Source organism: Falco punctatus, assembly GCF_963210335.1.
Source record: "Falco punctatus genome assembly, chromosome: 3".
Classification (NCBI taxonomy): domain Eukaryota; kingdom Metazoa; phylum Chordata; class Aves; order Falconiformes; family Falconidae; genus Falco; species Falco punctatus.
Window position 1 is genome coordinate 107,577,168 of NC_137582.1, and position 27,039 is coordinate 107,604,206.

General features: G+C 40.3%; 2 protein-coding genes across 4 annotated transcripts in view; one reads left to right on the plus strand and one right to left on the minus strand.

The window, feature by feature from the left end:
* CFAP74 (cilia and flagella associated protein 74) overlaps nucleotides 1-27,039 on the plus strand; it is a 97,704-nt gene that overhangs the window by 10,868 nt on the left and 59,797 nt on the right. The window lies entirely within an intron of this gene.
* Nucleotides 734-25,161, minus strand: GABRD (gamma-aminobutyric acid type A receptor subunit delta). 3 transcript variants are annotated; one of them, XM_080381305.1, is made up of 9 exons: nucleotides 22,686-25,161; nucleotides 13,283-13,395; nucleotides 12,640-12,707; nucleotides 11,521-11,741; nucleotides 10,624-10,706; nucleotides 8,122-8,259; nucleotides 7,059-7,211; nucleotides 6,247-6,458; nucleotides 734-5,049 (listed from the first exon to the last, which is right to left on the minus strand). In XM_080381305.1, the coding sequence occupies exons 1-9, from the start codon at nucleotides 22,751-22,753 to the stop codon at nucleotides 4,750-4,752; spliced, it is 1,356 nt and encodes a 451-aa protein (XP_080237431.1). In that variant the 5' UTR covers nucleotides 22,754-25,161; the 3' UTR covers nucleotides 734-4,749. The 3 variants fall into 3 exon arrangements, with proteins under 3 accessions (XP_080237431.1, XP_080237429.1, XP_080237430.1); XM_080381303.1 differs by having other exon boundaries at nucleotides 6,211-6,458; XM_080381304.1 differs by having other exon boundaries at nucleotides 7,059-7,214.

Consider the following 27,039-nt stretch of genomic DNA (forward strand, 5'->3'; position numbering starts at 1 on the left):
GAAGTGCTTTCTTAGGTTAATGACACTGAGTATTTAAAATCAGAGCAATCGTATTAAGTGTTTTGTTGTACCAACAGTAGAAGCCTCATTGAGTTAAATTGGTTTCGCTACATTATCTATTGGATTAGAAAACCAGTTAAGAGCTGATGCGAGAGCTTTTACTATATACTTGGATAAATGCTTTCATTTTTACCCAGAAGGAGGACAGTCATTTCTGTATATTAACCTCTTAATACTGCTGTCACTGCCAGCATTACTTCCAGACAAATCATGCAGTATCTTGCTCTTCTTCATCTTGTGCCTTCTGATCCTTCTCAATCTCTTGAGGCAGCAACAGCAATTTTTTAACATAAATAAAGTCGTCTGCATAAGTGCCCCACAGAAAGCACTCATGAATACAGAATGGTACTTTCTCTTCTGTTGTCAAGGCCAAAGTAGAGTTTTACAAGCCCCTGGGCACTGAATAGGCAGGATTTCATTATGGGATGAAATCTCTGAGGTTATTTTGATTTTCCTTCTAATGCATTTTATCTTCCAGTTCAATAGTTGGAATGTCTATTTTGTCTGTTTATAGAAGCTCCAGTTTCTGTATATCTACATTTTATTAACACTTCACATTTAGAATGATTACATTAACACATATCCCACTCGTTCTCACAGACACGCCAGTCCATAGAGCAGTATTCTAAATTGCTGGAAGGAATACAAATGCTTTCAGGTACAGCACAGAAAAAGTGCCTTCTTATCTGTCACACACTTTTTTTCTCCCCCCCCTCCTTGGCACTAGTAGAACCCATCCAAAGTCAGCATTCAACTGACATCAAATTCTGTTTATTAAGGGCATAATGAAATTAGAGTTGAATAGATCATTGTCTTTAGGTGTTAATATGCCTAGCATAATAATGTTTGATGATTTTTAAGTATGATGATTTCAAATAATAAAAAAATACAAATAAAGCACACGCAAAAATACAGAAGATTCAAATTTATGCAAAACTCCAATCATTACACCATACTCTTGTACTGAAGTTTCTCCTTGAAAGAGTTTGAATGGCATCTGACTTTTCTATTTCTGGCTCTGGAAACAGATTTAAGAAAATCCTACTCTTGATGATGGAGGTGTTTTGTCTTGTGCTACTCATGCAAGTGCAGTAACAGTAGCTGAAACACCTGTTCTCCCCTCTGAGTCACCTTGTTCCTGAAATGGACACAATTGCCATATGTATGCTCACAGTGCACATTTCTGAGTGCCTGCAATGTTTTCCCCTTTATTTATGCTTCTGTCTCCAACATTGTGATAGTCTAGCATTCTGGCTGGGGTATTTTTGTGAGGAAAAGATTTCTATCACCTTTGCTTTGATTAGTCACAACTAAGCTGTGCACCTTGAAGATCACCAGTCAAACTAGAGAACAAATTCACTGAATAAACCTTTTGAAGAAGTCAGCAGGGCACGCAGCCCATGACTGTCTCCCAGATGGAGAAGCAACTAATTTTGTCCAATAACCCCATGTGATTACTCAGTTGGCTTCAATGTAAGGGGTTATGTCAGGTGCACAATTACAAACTATTACTGCTGAAATAATTAGATTAGACATTGCCTTCATAATATTTGCCTCCTCCTTCTTGCTAAGTACTCCAAATAACCAGCCAGTGCACACTAGTGGGACTGGGCCAATGCTTTGTTCTCTGCTCTTTAACAACTTTAATTCCGAAATCATGAATTATTTTCTTATGATTTACACTCCATAGGAACTTGCTGCGAGTATTTCTTCAGCTGAATTTAGTCAATAATTTCAGTAGATACTGAAGTAGTAGATACTATCAGTAGTAGATACTAACCCTGACAGGCAATGTAATAAACTAATAGCTAGAGAAACAAGCAAGATACAAAAAAGTTAGATTCTACTTTCTGTAGCAGTAGTTAATCTACTGATTTTAAACCGAAGATTATTTCTGATTTATGTAAATGTAACATAGAAGAATAAGGCACTATGGCCTTTCTAAAGGGTGTAATATTGTTGTGGTGATACTGTTCAAAGTGCTGAGCAGAGTATTTCAGACTTGCTATGATCTCACCTTGCCTATAAAAGTGCATCATCCAAGAGTTAAATTTAAACTTCTGAGCCTTCCAAGGCTAGACAAGAATCAGGTCAGCCATAAACTGAAAAAAGTTTGGGTTTAAGCTGAAAGGAGAGGTAGAAAGGGAACTTAAGATACGTCAAGGACCTGACCCAGGACCATGGAAAAAGCAACAACGTAGTAAGGAAAACACATTGTAAAGTCATGCTTGTGCTCGTTTTATTCCATTCTGCACTTAATCATTATATAAAACAGCAAGAATGATTCAGAAGAGAGCAGGAGAGGTTGAACTTCCTTGGGGAGAAAGTGATTATGACCAAAAACACACTTAGAAAAAAATTGTGTATTTCTGTAATGTAGAATTTCATCAACATCAGGAACAAACACAAGAAAAATATAATAGGAAGAGGAGAAGCAGGAGGAAAAAGAAGCCTGATTACCTGCGTAATATGGAAGGAGATGCAGAATTTCATGAGCTTTCTGGATGAGGTGAATTAAATTAATATTTTGCTTTAATTCAGAAACTATGGCAAATAGCATCATAAGTACTAGTTGGATGCACTTACCTAGTTGGAGGGTAAGAGTTTCTGTCTCTCCTGAAGGGTTTTTCTTCTGTAAAACTCAAAGATATAGGAAAGAAATCAGTATCATTGTATCAATTTTGCAGATGATGCAGTGAAATGAATTAACTGAGATTCCCCAAAGTCAGTGGCAAGATCTTGGAGCAAAATCTGGGTGTCTCAGTCCGGGGCTAGACTGGTGAGAACGTTGTGGAACAATTACAGTTTGATGTTAGTTTGTGCTTTCAAGCACAGTCTTGGCAGATAGTTTTTCTGTTATAACAGAAGCTAAAGACTGAGGTGAACCTAAGTCTGAAATACCACGGGAGCTTATTTTCTGTTATAGCTCAGTTCAGCATCATTATTTTTTCTTCAAAGCATTCTCTTACTTCAGTGATACTGAACAAATTTTAAGTTATGAATCTGTGTTAAAATGCTCTATCTTTCAGTGCTGGTCATATGAAATCAAACCATATGTCACAGAGAAGTAAGGCAGGAGGAACGTGCCCACACTCCACTGTGATCAGATGCTTGTTTCATCCTTATTGCAATTCAACTATTAATCATTAGCCACTATGTTTGAGATCCCCATCTTCAAATCCCAGTGCAGCTCTTCTCTTACGTACAGTTTTTAGCTTGTTCAACCTTGCACCTCCCCATGCTCCCTTCCATCATACCTTTCAACCACTTTCTTTGCTTTAGTCTTTCCCTCCCTCTCTCATTTCATATTTTCTTTTATGTCAGCCTCTATATTTAAAACCACCTCTCACTCTCAAGGCAACAAAATCCTCAAAAAACAATTTCCCTTTTGAAGTGCCTGACATTGGTTTCCTATACTTACAGTATTTCAGTTGTTTTAATCCATACCCCAATATATTTACTGTGGACTTTTTTAAAGATTAATTGTGAAACTTACGTTTGTTGTGAATAGTGTTGTGAATTCATTTGCTGAGCTCACTGGAATTATTTACAGAACAAAGTGTTATTTTGCATGAGTTGGGTGAGAGAATCTAGTCCTGAATTAGGCAGCAAATACCCACAAATTTCAAATAATGGAAGTGAAGAGACCTAACATATTAGATCAGCCTCTGAATAAAAATGGCAAGAATATCCAAAGCAACCAAGTAACTTAAAGCCAGTTATGACATTTTTTTTACTTCACTCGGCTATTTAGGGACAGATGCAAAAAGGATATTTTCAGAGGCACACATGGTAGACATTCACTAAAAATTAACAGAATGAATTCTAAAGTCTTTCCTGAAAATGGAATCTGAGTTATTTCATTATCAAGCACCTTTAAAATTTTTCCCAATCCAACATCGGAAGCCTGAGCTTTCCCTGTGTTTCTAAATAATTTCATCTATTTTGGGGCCTATTAAACTAATAAACATTAATGTGTTTAAGTGTTTAAACTTTCATTAGCTTAGATCTGAAATGTAATACAGTCATTATTAACAATTCAGTAGAATTTTACGTAGTATATTTTATTTCATGCTGTGACTAAGAGCATTGAAATGTTTTCAATAATTTATCCAAGACAAATAATTTAAGAAAAAGTCTCCACTCCCCTCTATTCTCTTTTACTTTGTTCATGAGATTTTTATGATTAAAAACTCCAACTTCAGCACTCCTGTTAAACCTAGACCATCCCACAGAAGGCCAGATGCAGAAAATCAGTCATGTGGAAGTAAGGAATTAGCTCTTCCATTACAAAAAAAGAAATGATCTGAGTGTGAAAAGCCAAATCTTCATTACTGATCAACCTTTAAAGTGAAGGAAAAACATGGTAATTTAAGATTTAAACTTTTGCTGCAGTATGTACATATGTAAAACTGTCTTATGGTAATACAGGAAATAAGGAGCTGGGATTGTTTGGCAGAGTACAGCTATTATTGTATCAAATCAGACCGGTAATAAATTGCTGCTTTTAGTAGGAATTGGTAGCAGGACTCTCTTGACTTTAGAAGTGTCTCAAGCTTGTTGGAAAATATTTTGAGAAGACATGGATCAATACAGTTACAGCAAGGGCTTTTTAGTCCAAAGCTATTGTTCATTTTGTAGCTCTCCACATGAATTTTCTTTCTTTCTTTTCTTTTTTTTTTTTTTTTTTCACATCGTGTACGCAACCCAGTATATAACATTGACTGCTGCAAATGCTGCTGGGAACACGGCTCTGGCATATATATCAATGGTATCAGCATCAATGGGCTTAAAGAGGGACTTCAGACCACTCTTTTTATCCAGTTTCATTATGTGCTGCTGTTTTGTCTCTCCAGTTTCTATTTCTATTGTGCCATATGATCCAGGCAGGCTTCTGGGAATTCGGTGCTGCCTATTGGAAATGGCCAGTTCCTGGTTCACACCAGCTATGGAAAGGGAAAACAGAACGATGGCATTCTTCACGTTTATCTGCAAAGGAAAGAGGAGAGCCTATAAGAGCAATTTCTAGGGCATAGGTATGTACTTCATCCAAGCTAGCCTGACCATGATACTGACATGAAGAAATACCTGTGAGACTCATAAATGCTGAATGGTACTTGTTACTTGCTTATCACATCTGAATTCTGGTTATAATTTTACATGCTCTGAATTACTGAAGCACCATTGAGACAGCATGCTTAGGCCCTCCTGACTGAAGATAATTGACTGGCTATAATACATATATATTTTATATATAGATATATAAAAAAATATATGAAGGAGACAGTTATCACATTGTGTGGCCAATAGGCAGTTCTCAGGCTCTTGTCAAAGCTGAGAGAATGTGGAGGTGGGACAGAAAATGAACATGGATCAGTCATATTCGCTATGGCTTAATAAAACCTTAATGAATTCACCGTGCTCCATCACTAACACACATGTATGTACATGAAGAAAGCAGCAAAGTGCATCTGGAGTTCATGGAAGAAAATTCACCTACGTACTCCTTTGTTTTCACTGGGCTTCCTACCTATGTAACCAGGCTAATTATATCTGTATTTACCATAGGCAGCTTGGGCATAAAAATGTGGTCTCCAGAGGACAACACTGAAGACTACAGGCCTGATTTTCGGTTTGCTGACAGCATTTTATTAGGCTGTAGCAGAACTAAGAGTCTTAGCAGAACTAGCTACTGAAGAACACCTCCTAAAAAAAGGCCTTTCTCCCCCATCTCCTGTAATACTGTTGTAATGAGTTTGCCCTGACCCTACAGGAGCAACTCAAAGTTACTGTATCTTACACTGAGGACTGGACAAATATCAAAGGGTCTAAATATACTCTCAAAGTGTAAGATGTACAAATTTGGCTGAAGACATGCTTTGCCTCTCTTCTTACTCATTCTCTCTTTTTCTGCATTTCCTATCTTAAATACAGCAGCAAACCATGTAAGAATATGTTGTCTTTAGTGCTAACCATGCTCAAAGGCAAATTAGCAGTTGCATTTGGTTGCTTGTCATATTAATGTGACGAATGAATCGGGATATTTTTTTCTTTCAAAAGAAGTAGAAGAATTTGCTTCCATAGGAGAAAAAGATCATGATGCAGGGTGATTGCTTTTGCAAAGTTATTCACAGTATTACGCTTACTGACCTCTCCGCTCTGCCTTCTCGCCTTTATCTTACTGACCTCTCCACTCTGCCTTCTCGCCTTTATCTTGTTTTTCTGCTTTTTCATGTAGTCAGCATTGAAATGTGCAAATGCATATTCTACCAGTGCAGCGAAGACAAACACATAGCAAATCCAGAAGTAAACATCAAGCGCCTTGATGGCAGATGCTCGTGGAAGCGAAGATCGGGCGCTGACCATCAGTGTAGTCATAGTAAGAACGGTAGTTATACCTGCAGTGTAGCATGAGAAATTTTACTTTAGGTTTCACAGTATACACCATAATAAGTGTACTTACTAAGCTGAAGCTGAGGACTATTTTCACAGTAGAAGCCTCCTAATTTTATGCCTTCTGATTTTCAGAACAGGAGAGCTTGTAAAAAACTGTGCATTTGTATTAATGACTGAGGAAGCTTTGAACATGTTATCCTTGGTTCTGTTCTAGATCAGCACAGACAAAACCAGAAGACTTAACTCTCAAAAACGTTGGCATCTAGACTTGCAACCCTTACTCAGGCAAGCAGATCCACAAGCTCTAGGAACATTTTTTTGTCACTGTCCCAGTTCCTTCAAATCAATTCTTTCATACATCTGCCTCATATTCACTGTTGCTTTTAACCCTGGTTATTTTCTCTTCTTTACTGAGGCAGCTGCTCTGATAGCATGACAGAAATTAAAACATGAGGGAAATCTTTTAAAGGATCATCCCTTCTGCAGATGTAAACATAGTATATTCATAAGTGCACCTTCACAGAAAATGAGAATTATTAGAGAGCATAATTACAGCATCAGCATACCCCTCCCCTGTTAGTTCCCCTAACTATCTGTTTTACCTAATGACACTCTGGCAGGCACAGCTGACTGACTGATCCAGAAGGATACCCACGACATGGCCACTAGTAAGATAGAAGGAACATAAGACTGAATGATGTAAACTCCCCGATTTCGTCGAAGATGGAAGTGGAGACTGAGCCTGGGAAACTGACCTGCTGGAAAAAAGAGCGGACAGAGAAGGACTCTGACTGTGAGAATTGCAGTTAAACTGATATTCAAAATAACATTTCATATAATGACACAGATCGACATTCTTAAACATATTTCAGACAAGATCACAAAAAGCTTTTTTGAATGTTCAATTAGTCTTCATAAACCCTGCACAAATACCACAGTTCTCATCAGCTAAGAATAAGTCAAATTATTTGTCTCAGGTCATATCAATGCCAGATCTGAAAATAAAATCATGAGTCTTCTCAAATAACAGTATTGCTTCAAAATGTGTACTGTCTTATCATCTGCTGTAGAAAGTCCTCCAGATACTAAATTTAGATTTTTTAAAAGGCCAAGTTAATTTCAAACTCAAAAAAGAGCTTAGAGGAGATGTGCAGCATAAATGAGAATCTGAATACATGAAAGAGGATGAAAAATCAGCAGGAAAGAAATTACTCCAGTCTTTTACAAACATTGCAATAAACCCAATGCTACGCATATACACCACTGACTTCTACTGGATAGAATTAGAATGGTCTGACTGTACGTCATAAGCCACATAACATCAGGGTCAATGGAAATTTTTCTTTAGCTGCAAATTTAGTTGCAAATTAGGTCAAGAAATGTGAGCTATACCTCAAATGTTTTTTATCAGGTGCTGTCTGGCTATTCCACACAGTATTTTGTCAAGCATACCAAGCTAAAGGGCATAATATGCTACAGTGGCTACCTGAAGGCTCAGCGAAGGCTGGCATTTTTTACAAGTGTAAGCTTAAGAAAGCTCTTATCAGAAACCTGACAGGTTCTTAAATTACTTAAGAAGAAGGATTTTCTATTATAGATATAGGAGGTTTCCCTATGCAAGGAAAAGTCAGATACTGTCCCTGAATTGAAGAGAGATCCTGTTACCAGATTTGAAGTTCATAATTTCTGTTGTGAAGCGGTAGTTGGTAATCGTGAATTGAGCAAGCTGCAGCTTATCTAGCCCATGGATCTCCTCCTGGTTTTCTGACCAGTGGTAGACAATGTCCTCTGAAGAGTAGCCATCTGCCAAAAGAAAGCTGAATAAGCACAAAGTTTGAGGAAGAAACAACTTGGGGGACTCAGCAGTGGAATTCCTCTAATTCGTCTGCTACGCTAGTTGTGATCAGTCCCATTGCAAACATGCTGTGACTCAGTCTGGATAATTCATTGTCCTGGCAACATCAGCGTTGCCAGTGTCACATTGGGGTAGCTTTCCTGCAGGAAGAATAATCTAAGCCAATTCACACTGACTGGCAATATGTGATATGTGGTATGGCACAATGCACTTCAGTGTCATGAGAAATATTCAGATTATCTCTTAAAAAGCTCATTTGCATACTGAAAAGTAACAGTTACTGTAGCACTCAAACTAGCCTACTTACCCCTGCACTGTGCTTGGATCTCAAGAGTCACAGAAATTTCTGCTGGTAAAAGAAAATAATTACCACACCTAATCTGTCTATGCCGATCCTAGTAAAAACAGATCAGAGAGTAATTCTGGACTGCAAGTCTATTGCCAAGTTCGCACATTGATTTTTATGAGATAGGTACTCTGTACCAGTCAGGCAGCGTCAAGGAAACAGGTTTCCTTGTCAGGGATTCTCCTGGTGTCCTCAAAAAATGTGTCCAGTTGGCTCTGTCTCTCCCCTTCCAAGCCCTACAGGGCTTTTTCAAATGGACACTGCATGAAGTAAAGTATGCTGCTGAATTGTTCATATGAATCCCCACTCATGGAAACAACTGTCAGCACCACCCCCACCCCCCACCCCCCAGGCTTAAAGCAGTTCAATAAGAAAACAAGATCTATGCAAACTGCTTATGCATTGTTTTTCTCTCAGTTCTCCTCCTAACAGCTTTTGAACCTCTTTAATATTTTCAGACCAAAATGACAAAAAGGTAAAGGTTCCAAATTCTTGATTTCCTGGTTCTTGAAATTCTAGATTCTTGGAAGTTTTGTATGGCATGATGTGTAGAGAACAGAAAATCAAACTTGTGCATGCGATTAGAGAACAGCTGTATAACCCAGACCCATGTCCATTCTGACATGCACCAGCTAGCTCGATAATCACGTGTACATCGGCCTATTAAAAATCAGACTGCAGTTTGGCATGCAGTATAAAATCAGACTGCAGTTTGGCACGGGTGCCAGCTGGAAGGTAACACCTAGGAGAGGTGCAGGGCACCAGGGACATGAGAGAAGGGGGAAAACACATATGAAGAAATGTATGTAATATGCAAATCCATAGGAAATCGATCTTTGCTAGTTTTGCTGTTAATGGACAGCTTACTACTAAATCATTCACTTGTTTAATGAGCTTTATTTCTGCATGTTTGTTTCACTGAAATCAAACCCATCAAATTCAATTAAAAAATTCAACCACCACCAAAATTCCCTAGAGAACTTGCTGGGAGAGAGAACCGATTGCTGGTTCACTGTCTGCTGCCTCTGCATTTGGTGATAACATAAGTAAAACTGTAGATTGCTATTTTTGACAAGATAAAATGGTATTGTGGTTAATTGCCTATAAAACAAAGTCAGTGCTAAATATATATATATATATATATATATAAACTTGCATCAATAGGCCAGGGATCTGTTCAGAAGCTGCTATTCACAAAACTCTGGAACCCTCGGGACCTGTCAACTCCTTGACATAAAACCCACAAAAGGCCGGATTCATTGCCATTGATGGGGTGGCCCCTGCTTGTGTCAGTGGTGAATTTCATTCAAAAATATTAAGTCTCATGGGAATTACATGCTGATTGTACGTAAAATACAGGTTGGACAAAATATAAACTTATTCTTCACCCTCCTTTGTGAGTACAAATTAATTTAAGCCCATCCATGCAGTATTCTGATTGATTTCTGTGTAACAGATACAGGAATGCCTAGGCAAGTTAAACAGCTATGTAAGTGTTAGTCACAATGACATTAATTAAAAGCAGGGAGTTCTTTCTTTTTCCTGTTTTCTCATGAAGAAAAAATAGCACATCAGATTTTGCCTGTGGGCTTCTCTACTAGTTCTCACTGGATTTGATGCAAACCTCAGTAATGCTAGTGACTGTCCCAATTGCACTAGTCTTATGTCAGGCACAAAGTTCCAGACATTTGTCAGCAAGGCTGTAGGTTGTTCATCTTCACTAAATTAAATCTATAGTTTTGAATTGGATCACAGCTGAACTGCTATTGAAAAGTCCCTAGCCTAGTGTCCAACACAGAGAATTAAGAGGTTCATGTTTGTAGCCTTTATTTCTAATTCCTAAGGCACCACTTACATTTCATTGACTAAAGCAGAAGCACCCCAGCAAACTTCAGCAAGCTAAATACCATATATGCAGGCTTTAAACAAAATATAGGTTATATGAAACACTGTACTCAGCCCTTACAGCTCTCCAAATCCAACATGCATTCTTGCTCATCCATGGGATACTTGGAAAGGTCCATGTCACAGGCCACTGTTGAGGTAATCCTGTTCCAAGCAAGTGAACACCAGTTAGTTACATTCTGATCGAGCCTTTTCCTCAGAATGTGAAAGACTAAATCAAAGACTTTGAAACCTTAATACTAATATAGGAAACGTTTTCAAAATCCTCATGGCTATTGCCTTTACTAAGTCTGTGGGAAACCCAAAGGTGGGGGGAAATCGGAGAAAGAACAAATGACTTGTCTAATGTCAGAGGAGGCTTCAGCTACTTCTGATGATAAAAAGGACTTTTCTGAGTCAAATCCACTTCCTTCCACTGTCCCCAAGATCACTACCAGTACCTTAAGGGTGACTTTGGACTTACAATTTCAAAGATACACACTTGTTATTTTTTCAAACATTACACAATTAACTGTAGATATAGTTACTGAGTTCTAACAAGAACATTCTTCCAAAGGGAGGAAATACTACTTTCTCTGTTTGAAAGATGGGGAAGTTGAGGATAAATCAGGATTATAGTTCCCTTGGAAAATAGTGACAGAGTAGAGAACAGAATCTTTACTCTGTATTCAGCATCTCCTCGCCTGGTGACCAAATAGTTGTAAGATACTTATCTCCACATTCTGAAAGTGATCAGTGGTTATGCAGTGGAAAATGCATTAATGTTTCCAAAGATACCTTCCTGGCAGTGCAATCTTTGTGAAGCAAAGGGATCTCTAATAGGAGTCACTACTACTTTCTTCCATTTTAAATGAATAATTATTTTAGGAAGTCACCCTAGGAAAACTGAGTGATTCCTTTATAGTGTGTTCAAAAAGTTAATACATAATAGATTACACTTGCACTCTTTTTCACTCACCTGATGCTGTATAAAATGACTCCATCTGGCTGCAGCCTGATAAGTTTGTTTTCCACAGTCACATCATGGAACCAAGCAGACTTGGCATTTACTATGAAAGTATCTGGCAACCAGAGCTTGTCCACAAACCGGCTGTCTAAGCCCAAAGTTTCATTGGTGTGGTTGTAAGACAGACGGTCATCTCGCCAGCTCTGGTGCAAAAATACTGTCATGGTGTATTCCTATGACAAGAGAAATCCCAATTAAAAAGTGATGCTAAAGAAATAGAACAATCACGTCTTGGGAGTTGGTCAGAAATCATTGTATTAGCCTAGAAACATATTAACTGCTTCCAGTGCAAATAAGTATTTTTATATTCATCAACCATAGAGCTGCCCAAGCGTTTTGATTTCTGTCATATGTTTCTACCATGGATAAAACCAAGATATCAAAAAGTGATTCAATGCCAGTGTTGTATATAACATGTTGCAAGAGTTGCATATGTCTTGATGAAGAAAATCAGTTTATATAGCTCCACGAGTACGGCTTTTGGTTTGGAATGTTTTTTTTAAAGCAAAACTAAAAAAATGAGTGAATTTACTCACTGTCATGAAAGGAAAGGATAGAGAGAAAGCTAAAGTTTATGTTTTGAAATTAAATCTATTGTGTTTCAGAGATGCAGTTAATCCATGCCTACGCATGTTTATGTGATTTGTAAGTTGTTAATACTCCACTGCTTTATGGGAAAGTGTTACTTAAAAGTGAGGAGCACCTCACAACAATCGTTCCTTTTGCTTCTTTTTGGAAGTATCTGTGGTGAAAGGGAATTTGAAGTTGGTGTTCATGTTTAAAATGAGGCTTTTTGTTAGTAAGCACTGCACAGATCCAATTTTGCTAACTGTACTAAGAAATCTTAGTGACTTACACATGTCCGGATTCTTGTAATTGCCAGTGTCTGTCAGAATAGACTCTGCCCATGTCTTAAAATACAGTGTTTGTTCTTTTCAGTCTCTTCTTGTGGCAATTTCTTCACTCCGAACATGCTGGGGATCAACTATCTCTCTATTGAATTAGTTTTCTACACTTCCTGTCATTGCAGTACATACATTCACAACTTGGTAGGTGTAACTGATAACGTACCATGTTCACTTCTGAGATGTGGTCAATGCTGGCTACTTCAATTGCGAGAGCAACATTAACAGGAGGACCTGAGGAAAAATGTTTGAATGGGGTAATTTACATCATCATAGTACCTATAAAAATATAGATGACCCAAGTCTGTTAATTCTTTCATACAGAGCGAATTCATGAAAGTGTTTCCCATGATAAAGTATGCTTTCCATCTACCTTAAAGCAAAAGATTTAAGTCTTTTACAGATTGCATCCTCAATTTCCAACAGAACACCTCGCTTCACTATAAAGGACATGAGATCTAACCACGGCTACTGAAAATTATGGAATCCTTTCTGGAAACCACGTCATCTAATTTAAGACAGCATGACTTCAAGCAAAGAGAAATTATTGCCATTTAATGTAATCCAACATTCCTTCAATTTAGGTATCAGTGATTTAAGAACTGTATAAGCACGAAAACTGCATTGCAAATTCTGTTGTACAGTCTGTCTTTTTTCAAATTCAAGCAAATTTTTGATTCGTATTATTTCAAGTATCCAAGTAATAGATAATCGCAACCTTTTAATCCTGTAGAGGATGAAGTTCACATAAACATCAGAGGGTAGAGGGACTGTAAGAAACAAAAGAGACATTATTCTGAAAGTCTCACCTCCAATCCCAGGCCTGAAATTACGTGCATACCCTTTCATCAAATCATCCAGGTTGGGTAACCAGGATATTTCGATGTTGGAACCTATGTAATCTCCGATGTCACTCATAGCTCTAGGTGAAGAGAACAAGTATCTTTTAAAACTTGGCCATGTTTACAAACAGAAGAATAACAGAAAACGGAAGATATATTGACTTCTTTTACACCAGAGACCACCTACAATATAATCAGTTATTGGTAATTTAGTGAAAAAATACCGTATATAGATAGGAAAACCATTTCAGATATTGCTGTTTAAATCAAAACATATTTCAGGCAAGACTATGCTCTCTTCCTAAAATACAAGTGTGTACTTTTTAAAGGTTTTTTCTTTTAAAAAAAGAAGTAGCAAAAAAAAGACTAAGAAATATGAAGAAAGCATGAGAGAAACCAGGATACTTTGTATACTGCATAAAATGCAGCTGTGGATGCTGAAATGCAGCTATCTGGGTAGCAGGACACAGCAGCTGTGACGGCTCCTAGTACCACTATGGAACAGCTGAGATCAAGAAGGCTGGTACATTGTCAAATCTGATGGGAAAACAGTAAAAATTATACAGCTGGAATTTGAATTTAACATCTTCAATACCGTGAAAAGTACCATTGAGCCTTGGAAATGTGAAAAGCAATGCTAACAGAAGGTGTGTAAATACATGAAAACTGCAAAGATAGGGTCAAAAAGGAGATCTTGCTTAAAAAGTGACCAGCTGAAAGCACAGGAGCACTGAGGGGCATGTGCCCGAGCCAGCGCAGAGCTGCCCACAGTTGGACCCGAACGCGGGGTGCAGCAGCAGTGGTGGGAGCTCAGGAGGTGCTGTCCACAGGTCCCCAAAGCCCCAGGGGTTCCCCTGCATTCTGAGCCAAAGAGGTGGCTGCCTGTGGTCCAGGGGACTCGGGAGCCTCCCGAGACCTCAAGAGAGGCTCATGGCTCTGCAGTGTGAGGAGCTGCCCATAGTGGTGAGCCTGAAGGCTTTGGCCATTGTCCTGGGACCTGAGGTGTGCTCCATGGGTCCTAGGAATGCAGGGGCAAGTCCTGACTATGGGTCTGGATTTGGGGCCATTCCTGTCCGTGGTCTTGAGCACTGAGTGAGGCATCCATAGCACTGAAATGTCGCGGTCCCACTCCACCTTCCCACAGGTGCCCCAGAGTTTTGGGCATCTATGGATGGTTCCATCATGCTGGGAGGGCCCCAGCTCACCTGCTTGTGCTGTTTTGTGCTTGCCAGCATCAGGCAGTGGGGGTGTTTGGCCATCTGTCCTCAGGTTAGGAGTGTGGGATGCCGTAATGCACGCGTCCTTTTGTAGTCACTCTTGGACCTGAGTGAGCCAGCAAACAGGCGGTAGGTTTTGTTTGGGAGGTAACGTGTGGCTGTTGGATTTGTGCAGCACACCACAGCCCCCCTCCCAAGAATAAGGCTCCATCTCTCAGGTGCTAGGCATATGCTTCTTTCTGATCCAGTGATGCTCCCTGAAGACATTAGCACAGTTTCTTGTTGCCATTTTCCACCACCTGGCAGATGACAGCCCTTCAACCTTCCTGGTACAAGCAATTATGTGGATATTCCATAATCTTTTCTAAACAAAGGCAAGCTGATATTATCTTCATTAACTGTTTAAACTGAGCTGGCAGGCTTCATTTGAAGAAGATCTGTGCCTGTTCACATAATTCCTTTTGCCAGCATTGTGAGTGACACGACAGGAATAGATAAATGAAGGACTGTGACAATGTCTACCACAACTATTTGCTAAGAGACAAGTTGCCAGCGGTTTGAAAGGGCCTGGATCTAAATGCAAGTACTATATCGAAACTGTCTGAGCACTATTTTAGCATCTTCCACCGAGTCCAGCAATAAATATGGCATTTGAGAGATATATATCACTAGTAACAGAAGAGAAACTAGTTAAACATCGATGAAAGGCTGCAGAGTGATATACCATAAACATATTCTGCCTTAGTACTTACGTAACTTTTCTTAGAGTGTTCATGTGACATTGACCCACATAAAGCACATGTTTTTTCTCTCCAAAATATGCCAGTCTGGGCATTCAGCTCAGCACATGCCGTTATGGCTAGCACTATAGCAGAGTATCCTACAGTAACCAACTCTTCTTCACACAGGGGACTGAAAAAAAAATCTTTGATCAACCTGGTCATAAAATTCTTGCCCCACATGCATGGAGGCAATTATATAAGGAAGGATTTCTGCGACTATGATGGAATATAAATTCTGAGCAGTAGAGACACTGAAAACTCACATTAGTGGAGTTGTCAAAGCTTAAGTGACCTTAAATCATAGCAGCACTGCTCCGAAGTGAAACTTCATTAATTCACCACAAAATGTTAAAATTGGGGATATATATTAAATTGCCTTTATAATGTTTCCTTGCCGTGAGCCCAGTGCTGTATGTACATCTTAAACTACTATCTCAGGTATTTCTCAGGTTCCTGTATCTCTTCTGATTAAGGATCTTGGAAGACTCCGAGCCATGTTTTCAGCTACTTAAATCGGAATAACGTAATTGATTTAGACAACAGCTTTGAAGATCTATAACAGATGTTGACCGAGCTTTTTCCTTCTTTATTGGGCCTCATCAACTATATAAACACTTCTATCAGACTGCTGTTTCCTATGTGCTGGTCTTTCAATCATCTGACTGTCAGTATTTACTTAAATGAAATTATATTTTCGGATGGTAAGGTATGGCTTTGTTCTCATACCATCAAACATTGCAGTTCAGAAACACTTTCATTTCTTTTCTTTTACATTCACTACCCTATTTCTGGAAATACTAAGGCTATCAGCTAATACAGAAAACAAATACTTTTTTACATTAAGACCTGGGACAGATGAGAGAATACATGACTGTGTTGAAAGTATTTTGTTTAAAAATCTACTTTATTGTAACTTGTCTCAGCTGTAGATAGGTAATGGTATTCGTAATCAGCAAAATGCCTGAACTCCTTTTATAGGTAAAGAATGATACTTTACAGCTTTTCCTGATTAGAGAAAATAACTACAATACACTTGAATGACTGTATGTGCTTAAAATCTCTGCCTTTTCAGTAGAAGGTGGTGCTCTTTGATTCCTGTTGCTAAAACTGCAGCCAAGTTCTGCAAAGTGTTTTGAAAACTATACTCAAGTCCAAAGGTGACTGTACTGTAGGGACCTATCTTGTGTGCCTGATCTGTGAGGGTGGAAGAATCTAGCTTATGCTTCCTACGTACACAGTAGTATGAAAGTGCTAGGTACAAGTTGTTGTAAAACCAGAATACCATGTATATTTATGAGTACCCAACCCGAGAAAAAATAATAAAAACAAATTCCGCTGCTCCTCTTTCACAATAGTTATTGCTACTTGCATGCATCAAGAACTCATCCCCAGATAACTGACTTACAATCAGCCACTTGCTATAAAAGAAATACTGTCATTGTAAGAACTGCCAGGAGCCTCATCTTTTTGAAAAAGCATTTACAGTGTGCAGCAGTTATCCTGTGTCGTATTCTATTTTCATGGCATTAAGGAGAGCCATAGAGCTAAAAGGAAGTTAAAATAACGAGAGAGTTGGGTTAAAAACTGTGGGCTGTAGTTTGCTGTGTGTTTTAAGCAGATTACAATCTAGAGGGACTTTTGCTTAAATATCCATGACACAATTAAAAAGAATCTTGTTTCTATTATTAATAAAGCCTTAGGGTCAGATCATCAGTGTAACAAATGTGTTGAAGTTAGTAGAGCTATATGCACTTAATACTAGTGGGAGGGTTTATTACAGTGTTACAGTATTACAGCTGAAATAATTTTACGGCTAGATTTACTTTTTTGATGTTTATACTACTGGTTTATTTTAAAAAATTTTTGAAATAGGCAACAAAATTACTCAGTTATTGCCATTCTCACACACTAGCATGGTGCTCACAGAAAAGCTTCAAAGAGAATACGTGAATCAGAATAACCTACAGTTTCATTTACAAACAGTTATCGCTGAGTTAACAAAAGCTTTTGCTAATATTAGATTTTTTTTCATGCAGATGATTAAGGGACTAGAGCATCTCTGTGGAAAAATGAGGAAGAACTGAGAGAGCTGGGCTGTTTAGCAGGGAGGAGAGAAGGTTCGGGGGGATCTTGTCCGGGTACACAGATACCTGCAGGGAGGGTGTCCTGGCAGCAGAGCCGGGCTCTTTGCAGTGGTGCCCAGTGACAGGACCAGAGGAACACAGGAGGTTCTGCGTGAGCATCAGGGAACACTCTTCCACTGGGAGGGTGACTGAGCACTGGGAGAGGTGGCCGAGAGGTTGTGGTCTCCCTCCTTGAGGGTATTTAAATGCTGTCTGAACGTGGTCCTGGGCAGCTGGCGCTGGGTGGCCCTGCTTGAGCAGGGGGTTGGAGCAGAGGTCCTTGCCAACCTCAGCCATTCTGTGAACCTATATTTTACCTTTAAACTACCCAGACTGACACGGAGGCTGACAGAGCAAGGGAAATAACACAGACCAAAGAACTAATGCAGCAGGGGCTGTATGCTTGGGTGTATAATTCAGCAGGGCGTAAATGAGCCCAGGTTCCCCTTGTGTCAATCTGACATGTGCTCTTTAGGTCTGAAGTCATCCCAGGTCCTCCAGCATAGCAGAAATCTCCCAGTCCCCTCTCTTGTCCCTCAAGATGATTGAGGGAGAAGAGAAATAACACACTCAAGAATATTATTCTGCCTATAATATTTTCATTTCTTTTTTATCTGGTGAAGATAAAAGTGTGAATATTAGCAGGTAATATAGCAGTCCTCAGTCAAAAATGACAACTTTGCGCAGCAGACCTTTATTTTCATGGCACGTTACAGACCAGTTGTTGTAACTCCTTTGAGCCGTTCCTTTAGACTTCTCTACATCAGATCCAGTGCTTTAGAGTTACATGAAGAATGGTGGGAGAATTTCACTCATCCTTGATAAGCAGTTGGGATTATATATGACCTAAAATATTATTCTTTTATTGTACCTGAAAAAAGAAGAGTGGCATAGAAAAGACACGTTGGAAGGGATTAACTTTTTATAGTGTAAGCAGTAAAGATGAAAAAGAAAGGAAACTACTATTAGTTGATTCAGCAACTTCACTTCCTGATGTAAGCTGCTGTAAAGCTTGTTCTAGTGAGAAAAGGACTTTGTAAAATTAAGCGATGGATTTTTAAAATTCAAAGGGCATAACAGCTCATAAAAAAGCTTATCTTATCTTTGCACCAGACCAGAGTGGCATGCCTAGCTGACGGAATGGCAACATAGTCATGTGTACTAATATCACTCTGGAAGTCACTCCCAGATCTAAAGCTGAAGAAGATGCTTTTTCATCCACACTCTGACTCTGTACACATGTCATTTCAAGCCTATATTTTGGAGAATATATTTAGATCTGCCCATACCTGGAGTTTAAGCATTGCAAGCACTTCCACAGAGCTTGTTGTGAGCAGCAGAAAAGAGATTACTGCTGTTTAAACTGTGAAAAGAATAGTTAGTTCTCTTGTGCACTTGACAAAGGGGAAAGGAAGTCACCACTGATAAAATGGCCAAAACTATGATTGCTGAACAATTCTTCTTTGCTGAACAAAACTGTCCTTGACATGGGTTAGGGAAAGCAACTGCAAGCAATGAATCTCCAATGACAGAACAAAGAAATGCACCTCTTTCAGCAGTTGTAGAATACGAAGCACGTATATCTCCAAATCCTTTCTATCTTTCTCCCAGCTGCTGCAGAACAGTTGCGTTCTACTAACGTGGAGTGATCTGGAGGAGAAGGATCAATCAGCTTGGACAGCACATCTTTAAAGTGCTTGTCAGGCAAGTGAGGTATTAGCCTGCGTTCAATATACTCCAGAACGCTGCTTGAAAATGTTCGCTAGAAATTTATCAACATTTCTAGTAAATATCTGGTATTTAAATTAGGCCAAGGAAAGAGACAGTCTTTATGTCCTGTGTGAATGTGTGCACTACAGCAGCTGAACAAGAGATAACATTGGCAATATTATTTTGGCACAGCAGTGCCACAAGCTGTAGCAGCAATGCAAAAAGCTCAGCAGCATCTTTACGTCAGTGGCCAATGAGATACTGACTTTAGGTCACACTTGTAGGGAGAGCGCACTAACCTTCTGACAAGCATGTATAGCAGTAAGCTGTGGAAAATCACTTTTTGCATCTTCGGTTTCTTCTTTAAATCGCTAACCTGATTTTATGCGGGACTGTGACATAGTTGTTATATGAATCTTAACCTGGTAGATGGAAATACCAGTTTGACTGATGCTGAGGGATGGGATGGATACATTTCATTTTCTTTGAGATAATCTTTTGGGGGCAAATGTCCCAGATGTCACTGCCACGGAAGAAAACTTTTTGTTCGGAAAAAGACAAGGAATATCCTACAAGGTCAGTGAACAATCTGGCTTCTGTCAAACTCCAGGATTATCCAGAGCAGTATGTGTATCCTTCCCATCTGCCATTCCTGACTCTAAGTGAAGCTCACTGTAAATGTGTTTTCTATTTTGAAATGTAATTGAAAAAGCATTAGGCTTAATTCATGGCAACCTTTTGAACATCAAAGCCCTTATTTCCTCTCTGTGAGTTTTAAGCTATAGAAAATGGACCACCCTGCATACATTCACATGTTAAAGCCGTTCTGTTTCCATGAATAGAAGTATAAGGCTGAGGGAGACACACAACAGAAGGACAATTATATGCAATTATCTAACCGTCACAGAATCTTATATAAAAGATACACCTATTTTTAATGAGAGAATTAGAATCTCCTTCAGTAAAGAATTACAAAGTACAGACATACACCCCAAAACTCCTGTCAATAGTGCTCTTTACCCACATAAATGAAGAAATATTTCACTAAGTGTATTTCAGCAGATGATCTCATTCACTGTGGCACATTTATTGTTGCAGCATCCACAGCATATCAAACTCTGATAAAATAGTGGAAGCTACAGTCTTTGCCCCAGACAGCTGTCAATCATATAAATGCCCAATTTCCTGCCACTAGTCACTGTCTCAAAGGGACCAAAAATTACTACTTTTTTAAAATGTTTATTTGAAAAAAGCACTGTCATGAGAAGGATGTGCTGACTGAGGCTGAATTTGATTCACTCACTTCAGCCAAATAGCACACATGACAGAGAACTTGCTTCAAATACAGCTCTCTAAAGCACCCTGGAAGGATATTCAAAAGTGCTGTGAGGAAGCAGGCTACACGTATTCCCCACTTCCCTCCTCTGCCAAACCTTAACATTATTTTAATAGGTAGTTTTGCCTTTGGGAAGTCTTACATCATACCACTGAGTTCAGAACTCACTGAAATATTCTTCCTTTTTTTGACTATCTTTTTGCTTACACCTGTCAATATACAGTCCATAGAACTCGCAAGCAGAGAATTTAGTGGGTTTGGATGGCCTCTGACATCATAACCATGAACCACATTACGTTTAGAAAACAAAATTAGAGCAATAAAATGTACCTATTGGCAGTTTTACCCATTATTATAAAACCAAAGTATTAATAAAATGCGGCTTTTCATAAAAGCATCCTTTACCAGAAATAATTATATGTAATAACATATTACAGAACTCCAAGGAAGAATGATAAGGACATTAATGTGCTTCTTGGGCCCTTGCAGGAGGAATCATTTCATAGGTCATCTATGTGTGAGTGATTTTACTGATGCAAGGATAAAATTTTGGTTTAGTTCTGTTTAACTCAACAAAAGTACACATGTAAGCAAGGTTACTCACTTTTTACAAGATTAACAATTCTGCCATAGCCCCACTAAATCCTGAATCTTCAGAAAATTTGTACTAAACAGAGCAGCTCTCTTTGACCACTGAATGTCTTACACTTTGACATATTTGGAAAAGTAATACAAACCAAACAGTTGGAATTTCACAAGCTAGGATTTGCCTTGCCATACTCTCTGCCATGAGTATATGTATTTCCAACAAACAACTCATCACTATTGTCTAACTGGAGGAAGAAAGGCAAGTAACTAGGTGATTAATCCAGATATAAAATAATGCTTCCAACAATTTATAGGTTGCACGTATCCTGGCTGTTGCTGTGCCTAGGAACAGACCTTGAAGACAGAGGCTGAGAAAGCTGACTCGTCTTTAGATTTTTTTTCCCCTCTTCTTTTATACTCAAACAGTCCTTTTCAACCAAAATACTGAATCCTAGCCCAGGTGCAGATAGAGAAACAGGATCATTGAAATGATAGGCAAGATCTTGATGCCCTTAAGTCATAAGCAGTGTTTTCTCTGCCTTCACTGTAATACTGGATTGCTTCAGAGCATGAGGGTGTCAGGATCTGACCCTGGATAACAGATTCAAGGTCACAGGATAAATCAGTATGTCAGTCCTGAATAACAGCAGTTGACTTGACACTTCCTCTAATGCGAGATGCTTTTCCTTCCCAGTGAAAAAATCAGATCTAATTCATTCCAGAAACTATAACAGCAATGTTATGTCTTACTATAATTATCACTGCTTCTTATACTCCTCTGAAGCTATTAATAATGTTTGTAGAGTAGAAGTAGGAAGACCCCTTTAATACCACAGCCATCTCTGCTGTGGGTGATGTAGGCATGTTTTTACATGCAGCAAGTTCTTTTTTACTCCCCCTTCTCTTTTCATTGCATAATCATGGCAAGCTTTCTCCACATACAGCCTCCAGATCTGTAGGAGAATATACAGAGAACGTAGCTGGTTGCCTAGCTAACACCTTCTGAATAAATGTGACTGAGAATTGCAAACATATATCTTTACAATTTATTATTTTAAGAAATGGTTGGCGTTCTTCAAACGTTTTTTCTAAGATTTCTGCTAGTCTCTCTTGTCTCAAGTTCAGGACAACTTAATGAACCCATTAGAAAGGAACGTCTGTATTTTGGGGGGTTTAATTGCAGCTATGGAGGCCCCAAGCGATGATGCTCAGTCAGTACCCCACTGGCTCTGCTGGGTTTATGGAGGGGTTTCATGCTGGAACAGGCATCCTACAGAGCTGTTTGGGGGGATGAGCCCACCGGGATGTGCGGTGCCATCACAAGAAGTGACTGGCCCCGATTTAAATTAAGTGCCCTCGGGAAAAGGCTTCTGCAGGCACCCTGTTAAAAACACCCCCCTCGATTAACCCAAGGAACTGCTGCTCCTAAGGAAACTTCCGTCAAGACCCCTTTGTCTACTGAACACTCCCTGGAAGCAGTGGCAGCCCCGACATGGGGGCACCCCTGGGCAAGGCTGGGGGCTCCCCCCAGAGCTGGCGTTTCTCACCCCAGCCGCACCGAGAGAGTAGCTGTCAAAGGCCAGTCTAAGAAAGAACGATAAGAGGTTTTCTTACCTGATACACCTGTGCTGCTGGGTGCACAGTAGAACCAAGGCAGGAAAAACCCAGGTAAGAAATTCCATTTTACTCCCATTTATTAGACAGTGACAAACAGAACCCAGGTTCCCCAGCTCTCTTGGCAGCTCCAGAGCTCCAGTAGTGTTGCCATCCTTGCTTGCTGTGAGAAGTTGAGTTTAAAGCACTGTATTGTTGCTCAGCAGCAGCCCCCACAGTCTCTACAGTGCCCGGGAGCCATGCAGGCAACCCGCGCCGGGCAGCGGGTGGCCCCGGCAGCGCTCCCCCGCCGCCCTCCGCCGCTCGCCCAGCCCGCCCGGCTGCTTGCCCAAAATAACCTCCGAGAGGCCAGCCGAGTCCCGCGGAGCGCTCCGGGGGCACTAGCCGCGTCCTGTGCGAATCATCGCGGCGAGAAGGAGGAGGAGGAGGGAGATGCCGCAAAGGGCAAAGGCGGTTTGGCCACGGGCAGTCCGGCGGGATGGAGAGCAGGTCCACCGGCGGGCGAGCGGGGCCCCGGGCGCCGTGTGTGCCGGAGAGCGCTGCCGCCGCCCCCGCCCGCCCCCCGCCAAACCCGGCTGCACCGCTCCGGGGCGAGCGCAGCTGCAGCCCGGCCCCGAGCAGCGCGCCGGGGGGAGAGGGCGTATAAATAGGGGGGGACCCTGCCGGGGGCACGCTGCTACCTCCTCGCTGCGGAAAGCCGGCCCCGGCTGGCGGCAGGAAAGGGAACGAGGCAGCCCCGAGGTGTTACAAACTTCTGCCTCGTCGCGCTCGGCTGGCTAAGGGGCTCCTCTGAAGTGACACGCTTCAGGTGACTGCGGGGAGCAGGCAGCGCTGCACCCCACGGCTGCACCCCGCGGCTGCTGGGGGGCCGGCAGCGCTGCACCCCACGGCTGCACCCCACGGCTGCTCGGAGGTCCAGCATCGCTGCACCCCGCGGCTGCTGGGGGCCGGCAGCTCTGCACCCCGCGGCTGCTGGGGGGCTGGCATCACTGCACCCCACGGCTGCACCCCACGGCTGCTGGGGGGCCGGCATCACTGCACCCCACGGCTACTGCGGGGCTGGCATCACTGCACGCCACGGCTGCTGGGGGCCGGCAGCGCTGCACCCCACGGCAGCACCCCACGGCTGCTGCGGGGCTGGCATCACTGCACTCCACGGCTGCTGGGGGCCGGCAGCGCTGGCGCCCGGTACCGCCGTGCCCCCGCCCCGACGGTGCCTTCCCCCTCTCGGGGACGCGGCTCGCCCCTCCGGAACGGGACCCATCGCACAGGGTCCGCAGGGAAGCCCGGCCGTTCGGGCTGGTCGGGAGTTCGGTTTCATCTTTACTTGCAGGTCAAACTCGATTTTCTCCTCCATATTCGCTCTTTTCTTCTCTCCTCCTCTGCCTCCTCTGCTTTTTGGTACTGTTCAATCTAGAATGACAATTTTTAAAACCAACCCACAAAGGACACACTGCGAAGGAGACATTTTAAAGAAATTAAAAGCAAAAATGAATGTATAGATACCTTAAGCAAAGTAAAGGATGCACCTGGGGTAAAGTGCTTGATTTATCTTTTCCTAGGCTTATTTTTCTATTGTCATTTAATACCAATATTTCAAATGGCAACTAAGGGGCGGTGGGTGAGGGGAATGACAGCCCCATGGGATCCAGGATGAGAACAGACGTACACAATACATACACAAACATACCTCCACAGACACATAAGATCTTATGTCACAAACATCTTAAGAACGACGTGGGGGGGTATTTTCTTTCTGATCTTTTCCTTCCTTGCACATTTCAATGGTCATGCCTGCAGCTAACGCACGCTGAGAAGGAAAAGACCTAAATTTAAACTCAAGAAGTTGGTTTGTTACATGAAAACTGTTTGGGTTTTTTTTGGAGGAGGGAAGCCAAAAGGTTTTTAATGGCATTTACAGGATGACATACAGAACAGAATGATTTTGTCTCTCTGTATAATAGAACAGTTTTATACCTTCCAGGATATTCTCAGGTGACATTTTTTCACGTTTTTCCTATTCTCAGAGATGGTGTTCCAGTGAGCTATGTACCTATTCTGAGAATCCCTTAGTATTGTTTTTCTCTGGCTAGACAGCCGTTATTTAATTTACTAGTAAAAAAGAACAGTTTTCCGTGTCGTCAGCAGATGTCTGTAAAAATAGCAAAAATCAGCCGAGGCAATTTGTACATTTAGAATGAGTGTGTGTATACGTGTATTTTATATGTGTATAACACATATATATATGTTTGTAACACATAACATATGGAAGTGTGTGAGTGTGTGTATTTGTGTGTTGGTATATGTACATCAGGGCAACATATGCTCTGAAGAGGTAGATGTTGCTACACGTTTGACCATTAAAACAAATGAAAATACAATGGCAATCCCCTAAAAGAATTGTATTTCTACAACTAAACTTTCAGCGCTTACTTTGATCCCATGAAAAAGTTCTTTGCTGTCAATGGTTCTGATACTGCAAAAAAGAACAGGAAAAGTATCACCTACATATTTTCTCTAAATTCATTAAGCTAGTTCTCTTTCTTACTTCTCCTTCAACCACTATACTCCTTTTTCAGGAGCTCTACAGCCAAAAGACCACAAATTCTTCAATGCAGTCATGATGGGAATAGGTTTAGCTTCAGGATTTTAATACTTTTCTCTGAAAAAATCTGGTAATCAAGGTGTATATTACCAGCATTCTGATTATCCCTGGAAAAAAAATAACCGTCGCATTCATTTCACTGGGCATTGCATAGGGATATTTATCGAATTGCTGAAATCATCTCGAATGATCAAGGTTTTGTACTAGAGATGTGGATTAATACTGTCGTCATGAATGGAAGAAATATATACAGGGAGTTTTCCATCACCACCAAAATAGTGCCTGGGTTTAACAAAATCTCAGGTTATTTTCACAGGACTGATTTAGCTACCACTTTGTGTCTGTACTTCAGAAAAGGAGATGTTCTAAGATGCATTCCCACACAATCTGAAAATATGTAAGTTCTCTCAGATAAATACGTTACATTCGATGTATATGGGCCCTAATTATAACCTCTGTATTACATAGAAGAAGGATAAACACTAGGTCTTTCAGCCTTGGTTTTAGTTGACTTTGCATACAAATACATAGTTAAGCAAAATGGGCTTTTACATGCTAGATTAACAGTTGGACTCAATGATCTTAAATGTCTTTTCCACCCTAAATGATTCTGTGATTCTATATATATACACACACATATATATGTACACCCCCACGCATAATTAATAATTCCTATTAGCCAAAGGGAAGAAAAGGGATAAAATTATAATGATAAACAATGTATTTAATTTCCTACAATTCTAGCAGAATATCCCAAACTCTTTACAGTCAATGACAGATTAAAATTTCTCAAGAGATAGATTAAAAAACAATTAAAATTGCTATTAAAACATCAAAACAAAACAATTTAAATAAGCTCCCCAAATCTTTCCCATCTAATCCTCTTGAAAATAATTAAAGCTTTCCTTTAGCTACTGGCTTGGAACTGTCAAATATACTTAAAAATATGGCCCAAGATATTAAATGTTTCTTAAGCCTTTTTGTCACTCTACTAAATTACTACGTCTCCTCAATGCATGTGGCTGCAGGCACTAGCTCTTATGGAAATACCAATCCTATAGGCTGACCTCGCATATGGAGCCCAGCTGGATCATCAGAGACCGCATGGGATCAAACCGTGCTCCAACACGGCCAGGTTGTCAGGTCAGAGTTACACAGTTCAGAACAAAATTCCATCTCTGCTCTTGTACATGTAAACCGAGAGCAGATCTGGCAAGGTGGTGTAATGACGACCACGGTGATACCCAGGTTGGTATTTCTGTATTAGCTGACTATGTGAGTCTGTCGAAAGTTGATGGGCTCTGCCCACATCTGGACAACTTCACAAGTAGATATCGTTTATAAACTTTACTATTTATTAAACCATTAGTTATTATTACTATATTAACAATTAGTAATATTTGAAGCATTTACCCTTTCTCAACTAGTAGCAAAGGTCACAACTTTGAAGTAGTATTTTGCTATACTTAAAGCCAGAAACCCACATTTCAAAACCTGTCAAGTATTTTTCTTCTGGAACATGTAACCAGCGTGATTTTTTCCTGATCATAGTCACTCATACTTTTGTAACTGCTATGGTAAAATAATGTATTTAATTTGTGGTAAGAAATTTTATTGGAGGGCATGGCTTGATGGGATTGCAGAGAAATATGCTCAGTGATTTGGGTCAAAGAACAAGTGTTCATAGTCCTTTCTTACCTCAGGATTCTGAGAGCATTTCAAAAGGACATTATTAAAATTCATTTTACA

Coding starts and splice junctions, on each gene's coding strand:
- GABRD (XM_080381303.1), bottom strand. CDS start 22,753: ATGGAATTTCTTACCTGGGTTTTTCCTGCCTTGGTTCTACTGTGCACC. Junction 13,396..22,685: donor CAGCAGCACAGGTGTATCAG/GTAAGAAAACCT, acceptor CTCTTCACCTAG/AGCTATGAGTGACATCGGAG. Junction 8,260..10,623: donor CATGTTGGATTTGGAGAGCT/GTAAGGGCTGAG, acceptor TTCTTTTGGCAG/ATGGCTACTCTTCAGAGGAC.